General features: G+C 46.3%; 1 protein-coding gene across 1 annotated transcript in view; it reads left to right on the forward strand.

Annotated features, from left to right (window-relative positions):
- The first annotated feature begins 1,120 nt into the window (after positions 1-1,120).
- Positions 1,121-12,165, forward strand: part of LOC135901544 (uncharacterized) — a 40,102-nt gene continuing 29,057 nt past the window's right edge. Inside the window, exons 1-2 of the mRNA XM_070524588.1 lie at positions 1,121-1,184; positions 6,827-7,164. Coding sequence (XP_070380689.1) covers positions 1,121-1,184; positions 6,827-7,164 — 402 coding nt within the window. The remainder of the gene's footprint in view (positions 1,185-6,826; positions 7,165-12,165) is intronic.

Here is a 12,165-nt window from a genome sequence, read left to right on the forward strand (position 1 = left end):
TGTATTCTGAGGTATTTATAAGAGAATATAGCGGCTAGAGATTTGTTGTTCAGGGAATAGGTTAGAGGCGGAACTGTGCAGAAAGGCATGATATTCTCTTGTTTTACATTTAAAAACATTAAGGCTAATCGACCATTTGTCACACCAAGACGAGAGCTTATTTACGCCACTTTGCGAAAGAACAGCACCATACCTTATTGATAATGCGACATAAGACACAATCATAAGCGAACAGCTTAATTAAATACGTGATTCCGACAGGCAAATAATTTATTTAAGTAACAAACAACGAACAACAAATGAATCCTTGGAGCACTCCCGCGGACACTGACAATAACGGAGAATCACAAAGTGCAGGCTACAACTGAAAATAGTTCGACAAGAAGCACTGTCCGAAGCCCAAACATTGGCATAAATTTCAGTTTAAGCACTTAAAAAAAAGGAGATTATGCGAAACTGTCAAACTGTCGAATCAATTTCCTGACTACTCCTCTAAAGAATTCGTTAGTAAACAAAATCAGTCGCGTTTGCCAAAAGAAAAACACTTCATAAAGCTATGCTGACGTAAAAAAAACAAAAAAAACAAAAAACCCAAATCAGACTCGAGAAAAGTCGTCAGGTTGGTATATACGGTATTTACGCTATATACAATATTTACAGTATATGCAGTATTAATGTTTGCATGGTACACGTGCTAACGATGTTGGTCTGTAGCAAATGGGCTTGTCTGAGTTACCAGATTTGTGATAACTCGCCGTGCAGAATGGCTAGTTCATTGCCCCTTGACGAGAATGGCCGTGTGAAAACTCACTATCACCGGTTGTTCAAATACAAACGGGAGTAGTATAATCGGTGCAGTAATCTCTGCTTGGCTTCTGTACACTTGTGATTCTCTGACGGCTTACCCCGCAAACCATCGGGAAGAACCGCTGAAAGTACTTTATCGCATAGCGGAGTCTATATATCACGCAGCTTCCACGGTGGTCTCAAGAAACTCGCTAAAACCTCTGATAGCGAACTAACACTACTATAGCCGATCAAGATGTTTATCCGAGGGATATAGGAAGCGTTGGCTCCTTCGGGCGCTGCTTTAGGACGCTCGCATTTTCGAGCTGCTGGCATGGGACCGTTCACTGTTGCACTGTGCCTGTTGGCAGTGACGCTAGCAGCGTCTTCTCAAGCTGGTGAGTGCGGCTCGTCACGAGTGGAAAGCTGTGCATTGATGTTCGTACACGCGTAGACACGTTCACAGAACGAGCCCGATTATGGGGTTTAGCGTCCCGGAGAAATATCGTGGCAATGAAAAACGCCCCAGTTGGAGTTCCAGGATTGTCCAACCTTAATAGCTTCTTTATTGCGCACTTAAAGCATACCAAAGGGGAACTAAAAGAACGCAAAGTACCTCGAGTGGCAAGTCGAGCGGCAATTCTGCATGCATTTGCGGGCTTCTTTCACGCCCGGCAAAATACTTTTATGTAGAACGTATTGAGCAACAGAAAACTCTATAGGGAGTTTTGCTTGTCGCTCTAGAATTTTCTCATTGACACTTTTCACCTAATTATAACATTTGAGAAGTTGATTCATTAATTAATACCGACTATCTAATTAGGCGAATGAAAAAATAGTTCGAGTATCTGCAAACGACGGCAAACGACATTACCTTTGTTCTGTCCAGCTACGTGGCATTTGCAGATTTTTAAACTCTGGCTGAAGTTAGCTGGGACAACCCTGTATAATACTGTGCGCTGTATACTTTTGTTCACTACTGTACATGCATCAGAATTGCTCTACCAAATTTCTGTGCTCAAAAGTGAAATTGCATACAAGATTTCTTTATTGCTTTCGAGCAGTTGCGTGGCGAATCACTGAAAATGCCATGATTAACTCATCTAACCTGATGTCTGCATGTAGAATCAACAGCAAGAGCTTACGCAAGCTGGATACTGTGAAAACGCGGAATATTTGTGCAGCCTCGCAACAAAACCTGGCTTTAGGATTTCTAGCATGTGCTAGTGTATGCGAAAAGAAATTGTAAAGGTATTACATGTTAAAGTCAAAAGGAACATTAGAATTAAAGGTTTTCTCTGATTTCGTGATTCCTTAATTTTTTTGCGTTGGTTGTACATGAACCCTAACGTTACCATCAATTTCAGCACTTATCTCTCCCATGGTATCGGGTTAACGGTGTGCGCGATTTTTAAAATGAACTCAATGCCTTGGAGTGCTTTCATAACAAATTTACCAGAAACGTTCGGACGGCTCGTTCCCACCGCCAACGATCACGCTCCAATGGGGGCGCATCGCAAGAACAATCGGCTACCTTGCCTTTGGTGCCCGTGAAAAACATCCAGATGGTCATATATAAAGGGGCCCTGAAACATTTTTTGAACAAAGTGAGCAAACTTTGTCGGCGTGGTAATGGGGCTGTCGTGACCATTTGAGCCAAATGTTATTGCATTGTATGCATCAGGGAATTTATAATCTCGTGCTAAATGCAGTGTAAGATCGCTTGCTCTCACTTCTGCAATGTCGTCTTGCTGCCTCATCGCAAGCAGCTGTACCCACAACAGCTATTGGTTGATTTTGTGCTCACAAGAACATTCTCAGTAATGAAATTATTGCTCGTTCGAGTTAAGTGAATAAAATATATATATGCCTGCGCTCTCAAAAAAGAATCGCAGTACCCTTCCACTCTGTGAAGAAGGATGCCAACGAAGCTGTGTATGTGGACCCCTTAATGGCGAATTGCACCTCCGCCGCGGGTCGGCTCGGCATTGCACTATCTTCGGGATCGGCCCAGGTATGGGGAGTGCTTAACGCCTGCTTCACCTCCGCCGCGGGTCGGCCCGGCGTTGAACTATTTTCCAGATAGACCCAGGTATGGGGAGGGCTTAATGCATGCTTCACCTCCACCGCGGGTCGGCCCGGCATTGCACTATCTTCGGGATCGGCCCACGCAAGGGGAGTGCTTAACGCCTGCTTCACGTCCGCCGCGGGTCGGCCCAGCATTGCACTATCTTCGGGATCGGCCCACGCATGGGGAGTGCTTAATACATGCTTCACCTCCACCGCGGGTCGGCCCGTCATTGAACTATCTTCGGGATAGGCCCAGGTATGGGGAGTGCTTAACGCCTGCTTCACGCCCGCTGCGGGTCGGCGCGGCATTGCCCTATCTTTGGGATCGGCGCATGCATGAGAAGTTTTTGCTTACGACGCGAAAATTTCCTTGGACAGTAGAGGCTATAAAGAAGAGAAAAAGACAGGAAAGCAATTTCATCTTTACGCTAACGGTGGCAAACACCACAGTTGCGCGTTGCTGCGTCTGCTGCGCGCGGCCTCCGATATAGAAAGAGCGGCAGCCCTGCGGTGTCGCCACAAGCCGTCTCGGGTTGAACGTTTGGACGGGGCATGCGGAGAATCGCTCCTTTGGGCCCCCTTGCCATCTACCCTGTGCAGCTTCAAGCGCTCTTGTGGAAGTGAAGTGACAAAGTAAGCCGCTTATCGGTCTGGCAACTACGTCTAAGATTGCGCTTGAAGAACTCTACAGAGGCCTTTGCCCTGCAGTGGGCGTAACCAGGCTGATGATGAAGTGAGGCACGCGCGTGACCAGCAACGCACGTCTACGTTGACACTGGGCCAGACATAACGAGAAGTGACGAGTCGCTGTGTTGCGCGAATGCCACGATAAGCCAAAGAATGGAGGGCACAAAAAGACCTCGCGGTATGCGCGAGACACGTAAGGACGAGGACGTCCGGTCGACGTATCACAAACGAGGACACGTCGCAGTGAGGAAACAAGATATTTTCAAACACCAGAGAGTTACCGCTCGTGCGAAGAAGCTGTATCTCGGTGTCGACACTGTGGGCAGTAGCCATGACCATGAAGTCGGTCACCGATCGACCGTGGTCCATTACAAGGATAGCGGCTCGAGAAAGTGCGCCGGCAACGACGTTGGATTTTCCGCAGACATGACGAATGTCGCTGGTGAATTCAGAAATATAGGAGAGCTGCCTGATGTCGCGGGGATTGTGGGAGATGCTGCTGGACGATAGGGCGGAAGTCAGTGGTTTATGGTCGGTAAGGACCTGGAAGGAGCGTCCCTCGATAAGATGTCGAAAGTGATTCACAGCCAAATAGATGGCGAGCAGCTCTCGGCTGAACCTGCTGTATGATCGCTCAGGGGCGCAAGCTTCTTGGAAAAGAACGTGATTGACTGCCAAGCACCAGCAACGAGCTGCTGCAAGATTGAACTGAAAGCGGCGTCCGATGCGTCAATCGTGACAGATGGCGGGACGTCGCATTTGGGGTGGACGAGGAGCATCGCGCCGGCAATGGCTTCGTTGATGCTTCTAAATGCGCAATAAGCGGTATCATTCCAGGCCATGGTAGCATTCGGTATCTTGATTGAGGTCCTATTTACGATCAAACTGTGGTGGTTAATTGAAACCGGTCACACTGGTCCACAATGGTCCGGTCACAAAAGACGACGACGACACGACCAGTGCGCTGAAGGTGCGCGAGCAGGGGAATCGGTGGAATCAGGCTTCCCCCCGATTGATCAGGCTCGGCTAAAGATATAATTTGTGGACACCAGGCACCAGCATCTGTGTGGTTTTTATTCACCCACAAATTATATTTTTTAGCCGAGCCCGCTCATAGCCCGCTCATAGCCCGCTCATTTATTGCCAAAAATTGTTGCAGTATATCTCGTCTCAGTTAAAGCGACGCTTTGTTCCAGCTTTTGACGTGCTTGCTGCTGGGTGGGTCGGCACCTCGGTCGATATATTTGTGGCCTTATTTACGGAAGTTACAGGGGCGGCCGAGTGTAACTACAAGCAAACGAGATCCTGTGGCTGCATGCTGACTGACGATGTACTGCCAGTAAGCGCACCTCAGTTCTGCGCAATGATACAATGAATTCCTACGTGAAACCTGTACGGCTCCGAGGTATTTCTAAAGCACGCCGATTCTTTTATGAAATTGCGCAATATAAACAAAGAATTCTTTGATTTACTTTAGTTTCTTCGACTTAGCCGTTCGGTATGTGTCACTGGTTGTGTGCCTATTTTTGCACGATTCTTCAGGATTGGTATATATATGCCACTGTGCCAGAAAAGCAACATAGTCATCGGCTATAATAACATATATGTCTTGCTTTTTTATGCATGTACTTCCGTTGTCATTATTTGCTCGAGAAGCATCATACAGCGTCCTCGCTCTCGTGAGATTGCTGCGTGAGCGTCTAACAATATCGGGCCTCCTGATTTCGTTGCATCTCGGCATAGCTTGTGAGTGGTTTAGGGTATACAGATAAACACGGTATTATATTAAAATTGTAAGGTTTGTGGTGGACAAACATAAACATTCCAAAAGGACGCACGCTCCATAGGATGAAGGTATACACTGTGAACATTGCCGTTAGTTGCGTGGGATTCATTACACACCGCTAGACTAAAACAGCGTTTCACATTCATTCCAACACTTGGTTTGGTCCTGATAAATTTTTTTCTGTTACACTTTACGACGCAAAACATTACCTTTTTTCGTCTTGTTCAGACTGTATTTTACCACTTTCACTGGCAATATGAACTGTCAAATCTATGCAAAAAACAAATATTAAGCTAAACTGTTATACTGCTTTAATAAGACTACAACAGATCGGTCATATCATAAGCGGGACAAGCTTTGTGGCTTAGAAGGAGAGTGAAATGATGGACAGGTGGCCACGCCGCCTTGAAAGTTGCCGAGCGGTTTCCGTGACGTCACAGTTTCCGGCAGCCTGAGGTCTAGGCTAGAGAATACCAATGCCCTCATAAGTGAAGACACTTCATCCCGAAACAAACTAAAGCTCAACCTGAAGTTGCGGGCCAGAGAAACAAAACCCAAGGAAACAGCGCACAATCTGTGATGCGTCGAAGTAACGTCATGGTTTCCACGGATTCGCGGTGCGGACCAACTAGTGCAGAGAGCATTCCATGGGCGCAAATGCACGAGTTTTGCCAAATTCAGTATTCGGTGTTTGGCTTTGACCTGTCGGGGCGGCACAGTAGGGACGCTCTGCTCTGCTCCTGATGAGGAGGTAATGGTTTTGATTCCCGGCCCGCGGACACCGAATTTTTGTAAAAGCTAAATGCAAAGAAAAAAAAAACGCGTGTGCGCTTGTATATAGGAGCGCATTAAAGAACGCCCGGTGATCAAAATTATTGTGGAGCATCCACCAGGACACTGCGGCATTGATAGCTTAGAGCGAAATTTCTGGGACGTTAAAATGAACACCACAGACAACGACCATTTCACCTGTATTAGTAAATTATCCTTCCAGAATGCCAAAATCACCACTGGCACTTAGAAAAGTGGTTTGGTGCGCCACAAAGGTCGCAAAAAAGGGAAAGACGACTGTGGCGAGAACACCGTGAAACACTCGTGCCAACTCGCCGCGGGATGTCGTGCACTTAACTGTCTATTTTAGCGCCTAGTTAACTGTTTATCGGCGAAAATAGATCACATTGTGCTCTAAAGGAGGCAAAGATGAAACATGGCAAGGCTGGGGGGCCTTTACAGAGCGCACGTGGCGCAAGTAAGGAAATATACTGCGAAATCCGTAACTTCACACTATCGTAGCGCCGCTGGTGGTCCGGCAGGAAACTGAAAAACAAAATCTCACTTTCACCTTTGTTTTCTCTTCAATATTAAACCTAGTACCGTGCAATTAAGGACAATAGAGCTTACAAAAAATACTTTATCGGCATAAATTGTTTCGGCGCTTTTCTTTTCGTGTCCCTATACACCTGACAGCTTTGAGCGTTTGTCTTTTCCACTCCGCAGATGGCTCATTCTTTACCGCGAAGCTGGGCAAGCGCACCTACTTCTCAGAGGACGAAGTGTGCAGCGAGGCCCTGCAGCGGAAAGTGCGTTGGGCCGGCGGCCGTTTCACCCGCCTCTACTTTGGCTACTGGCCGCTGCGTGGAGACCCCGAGAGTAGGACCGACGAGTCTTCGCTGTTCGAGCTGAGCCTGTTCACGCCGACAGTCGCGGACATGCGCATCCACGGCTGCTCCATGGAAATGAACGTCTCCGCGATTCTCGTCGGAGCAGCCGATCTAGTGTTGCCCGCCGCCACGGAGGAAGTGCGAATTTTTGGCTCCGGCCATGTCGTGGCAAAGGTGAGTTGAGCGGTTGAGCTTCGGCAGCGCGGCACGCGGTCAGTCGTCTGATCGACCGGCCAATCTTGACGCGCGGGCGCTGGCGAAGATGAGGCCCGCCGGTTGGATTCCGCCAACTACCGTAAAAGTGCCCGGGTCTAAACGTGATGTTAAAGAACAAGGAGAGAGAGAGAGAGAGAGAAAGAGAGAGGGAGAGAAATAGACGACAGAGAAGGCAGGCAGGTTAACCAGACGCACGTCCGGTTTGCTACCCTGCACTGAGGAAAGCGGGTATATCGAAGAAGAGAGAGAGAGATAGACATGTAGCCTACTCAATCGCAGTCGATATCTGCGTATTGTGAAGCATAATGAGCGTATCGGCGCGCTCGCGTTTAGGCGGGAAATTAATAAGAGTGTTCTATTCCGCCTGTCACGGGATGCGTCTACCACGTAAATGATAGAGTATCGGGCTTCTAGAGGTCCTCTGTTCTAGTACCGGGCACGCTGCGTAATATAAAAGTAAACATTGCAGTGCTCATTGGCCGTTGGTTGCGCGGGATATATTGCGCCGCGCTAAACTAAAGCATCGCTTCACATTGATTCCAACATTTGGTCTGGTCCTTATCAATTTGTTTTACAGTCAGGTCACGCCACCATTACCTGTTGCGTGTAGTACTGCCTCTGTTTTACCACTTTAGCATCCAGAAATTTATATATATATATATATATATATATATATATATATATATATATATATATATATATATATATATAATTCAATGAGAAGTTCTGTAGGTCCGGTGCATAGGTAGATTTAGAAACGAAGGTGCACACTTACGAAAATTGCATCTTTAATGTTTGTAACGTTTCGGCCGTGGCACGGCCTTCGTCAGAAAGAATATTACAACAACAAATAGTACAACGTTACAAACATTAAAGATGCAATTTTCGTAAGTGTGCACCTTCGTTTCTAAATATATATATATATATATATATATATATATATATATATAAACAAGAAGAAAGGGGGTTAACCGAGGGGCCCGATTTTCATTAGTCATATCTTAAGAAGCCAGCAAACATTGACACTAAGGACAACATAGGGGAAATTACTTGTGCTTAATAAATGAAATAAAAAAAACGATCAATTAATAGAAATTAAAGTTGATGCGAACGTTGTGGGTTCGTTTCCCACCTACGGCAAGTTGTTTTTTCATCGACTTTAATTTCCATGCATTTATTGTTTCTTTAGGTCATTTATTAAGCACAAGTAATTTCCCCTATGTTGTCCTTGGTTTCAATGTTTGTTGGCTTCTTATGATATGACTATATATATATATATATATATATATATATATATATATATATATTGCTACATCCAGGGGCGCTATAACGTAATACTAACTATTCCAAACTGTTCTATTCCAATTCTGCAATAAGCCCTCCGCGATCAGTGAAAACATTTTTTGGACCACCCCCACTTCACCTGTCACGAGACGTCACGAAAACCGCGATAGATCCCCATCTGATATGACATGTACATAGTGATTATGCGTGATTGGACTAAACAAAAGAAGAATAGTTATTTCTGATTCGATGCCTTTCCACCATTAGTCCGCTATTAGCGGCGAGAATTAGGAGTGGCGCCCTCTTGCGTGTGACGTCACGGCCAGGACGCTGCTCGCTCCGTCTCACTCGGCGGCCGCGCGCGCTCGTTTCCTTCGTGTATGCTTGGGGTATGGGAGGCTCGAGCCGCACTTATTGAAGGGCATGTGGGCTTCTTTCTGCTGCCATGCGTGAACCACACTTCTTTCTCCTACAGCAGGTGAGTCAATAAAATTTGGGGCTTGGATATCGCAAGCTATGTAGCGTTGAACGGGGCTACTGGTTTTACAATGCATATATGCGCCATGCCTGTCCATAAATTTTGCGTAAGAAGAATGTCCGCAAATTCAATACGCGAAGTGGTGTACGATGCTTGGCTAAACACTTAACATTCCCTTAGAATTTAGCTATCAGAGACATTGCATTTTGCATGAAAGAAAAATCTTGGTAATTGGCGTCAGCATGTTATCCGTGTTAGAAAGACATTGCCCAGCGAAGCTGCCATCATGATTCTTATTACTCTGGTGAGTTGTTCTAGCCAAATATGGTTATTTATTAATGCGTAAAAGAAAGAGTTAGGCGCCCATTTTTTATAAAAAAGTCTGCTGGTAGTTTCACCCCTCTCTGCAACAGGCCTCATAAAAACGAATCGCTCATGGCTGCTAACACGCCGGCTGCTAACAAATACCGTAGTAGCAATCACCTGAGAGAAAAGTTTCGTTGTTAAGATCGAGAGCCAATCAATCGCAAGCGATGAAATGTTTCATAGTGGCCCTCAGTAGCCTTTATCGACAATATGGCACACCCATCACGCAACGGTAGCAGGCAACGGTAGCAACCGACTGTCGGTATGGCGAGGCACGCTTTGTTCGTGAAACCCATCAGTTCACTACAATTTCGAATTGAAACCATAAAACATTTTTTTTGCAGCTCCAATTGGAATGGCTAAAATATTCTCCAGCTACTACAGCGCAGATTACATTGCCTAGAAAAGAAAAATTCAAGCACTTTCTGTCTCACCATGTCTCGATCCAGCGTTATGCAAACGGAGAACTATTCGCTTCGTCGGTACACAAAAGAGAACCTCGCCCAACTGCAGGCAAAATAAAGTTTGCTCCAATCCAATCGCAAACATTCATAAAGAAAACACCACAAGACCTACATATATATTCACTTGATTTTTGACCACAGGGGAATTATATCTTCAATATGTCCCATACTACTAACGATTGATGTTTTGACTTCTTTCTGGCTGCAGCATGCGGTCCAAAAGGCATACTTCACTAAAAAATTTCGGCCGAGTAGCCTGTGTCAGTTCACCAAATTCGTCGTCCTTATTCCTCAAGCAACAAGCACCAGTGATTTTCTCAAGTGAGTTGAACGTTTAGCACAGAAAAAGGAATATATATTGGTGCATTCCAATTTGTATTCTGTAAACAGACGTAAGCCTACATTAGCTTTACTTCAAATTACCGCCGTTTAAAAGAGCACGTGAAGAACCACCTAATTTTAAGAAGCAGTCAAATAAGCAAGTTGTGCTTGTAGAACCTAACTGCAGTAATAGGTAAGTCCTCGTGTTACTGCCGAGCGTTTCTGTGAAGCAACGCAAAAATTTTATATTACACCATAAATTACTCGTCGTGAGCAAACCAGTTTTAGCGGATTGTAACTGTTGTAGAAGTCATATATAGCCAGTGACTGTCACATACATGTTGCACCGCGGCAGGTAGGGTGTCCCCCATAACTGGATTCTTATTTTCTATATTTTTGCGGTTGTCGGTTGAAAAACCTGTAATGGGCGGGTCTGCGCTCCTTCGGCTGGTACTATAGCGTTGCCTTCGAGAGATGCATTGTCGTCTAAGAAATAAGTTCTTTCAATAAATTTTCACAAATGAAGACGTCGTAAAAATATATTTGAGACGACCGCCATAAGTATACAGGCAGAGCGAACGCGGGCGAGCAAACTAAAACACCGCAGAAAGCGCCCGGACGCCACCCAAACTGTAGCAGATGACAGGCGCGAGTCCTTGCCCTGACGTCACGCGAGCGGCGCTCGCAGCGCCCCTGTAGTTCGTTCTCGGGGCTAATTGGTCAAAAGTTTTCGGGCTGCGCCCACTTCACCTGCACGTCACCAAATGGCAGAAACTCATCGTGTCGAAGTGACGTGTACGCTTTAAAGGTGCATTGATATGCCGAACAAAACCGAATTTTTTCTGAATAGCCGCAGGTTGCCTCGTTCCGAAAGGAATAAAAGATGGCTGCCGCCGATCGCTCAGGCATTGGCTACTCGCACCTGCGATAGAGCATGGGTTTATTTTGATATAATAAAGCTTTTTGCGTGGTCGTGTAACGTGTTCGAGCACTTTCGGCACGTTTACGACCTCGTTCTGCCAACTCTTGTTTGCTGAGGATCCTTTTTAGCGTCATTCTTAAGCTTCGGTGGCATGCCGCCGCGATTTTCGACCAGTCACCGCAAGCTAAGTAAGGGAAAGCGGACCAATCGCAAACGCCGGCACCACCCTCTCCATCCGGTTATCGACTTTCGGTGCAGTGGCTCGGCCCCATCGAATCCATTTCCACCTGAGCGTGCTCCTCGCCTCTTGTCAGCCAATTAGATAAGACAAGCCGCTCAGTGTAGGCAATGTTATTCGTTTTTCAAGCAAACAAAAGTGACCTCCTATGAACGAGGAGAGCGTTTGATTGGTCTGTTCAAACAGCCCTGCGGGTGACCGCCCGATGCTTGCGTTGGCGGTTACGCAAATTTGACGTCGGGAGAATGGAATAAAAACATATTAGAATAGTTTTAAGTTATAGGGCCCAATACGTGGCACGTAGAAAAAGAAGATCTCGCGCATTGCAGAAGAGAAGAAGAGATCCATGCGCGATTGTTTTTAAGTTGACCTGCAATTAAAGTGTCCAGCCCTTCTTTTATCAGTTCCTGCTGCTTGTGAATCGTGACACTTGTGGAGGCGCTGGCTAAATGTTTGCGACGCCTGTCAATAGCCACACATCAAGCCCAAGATGTTTTCCGCGTGTCGAAACACCCGTTCACCGCACCAGCAGTCGCCTACTAGGCCTTTACCAAGAATTTTTTCCCCTACCAGGAGGTCTGCCTGTTACCACGAGTGCGCAAGCCATGGCAGACCCGGGCCCTGCACAGGTGACTTTTTTGACTCCTCCATATCCCATGAGCTTCCACGGCAATGCCTACGAAGATGCAGAAGACTGGCTCGAGGAATACGAGCGCGTAGCCAAGTATCATGAGTGGCATATATGCTGGACAGAAGCTATCCCATGTGTATTTCTCCCTTGAAGACGGCGCCCGCACGTGGTTCGTAAATCGTGAGGGAATCTGGCCAAGCTGGGATGAGTTCCGCCGCCAGTTCCTCCTTACCTTCGGGAGCACCGAAAGTCGAG

The sequence above is a fragment of the Dermacentor albipictus genome, chromosome 8 (genome assembly GCF_038994185.2).
Source record: "Dermacentor albipictus isolate Rhodes 1998 colony chromosome 8, USDA_Dalb.pri_finalv2, whole genome shotgun sequence".
NCBI lineage: Eukaryota > Metazoa > Arthropoda > Arachnida > Ixodida > Ixodidae > Dermacentor > Dermacentor albipictus.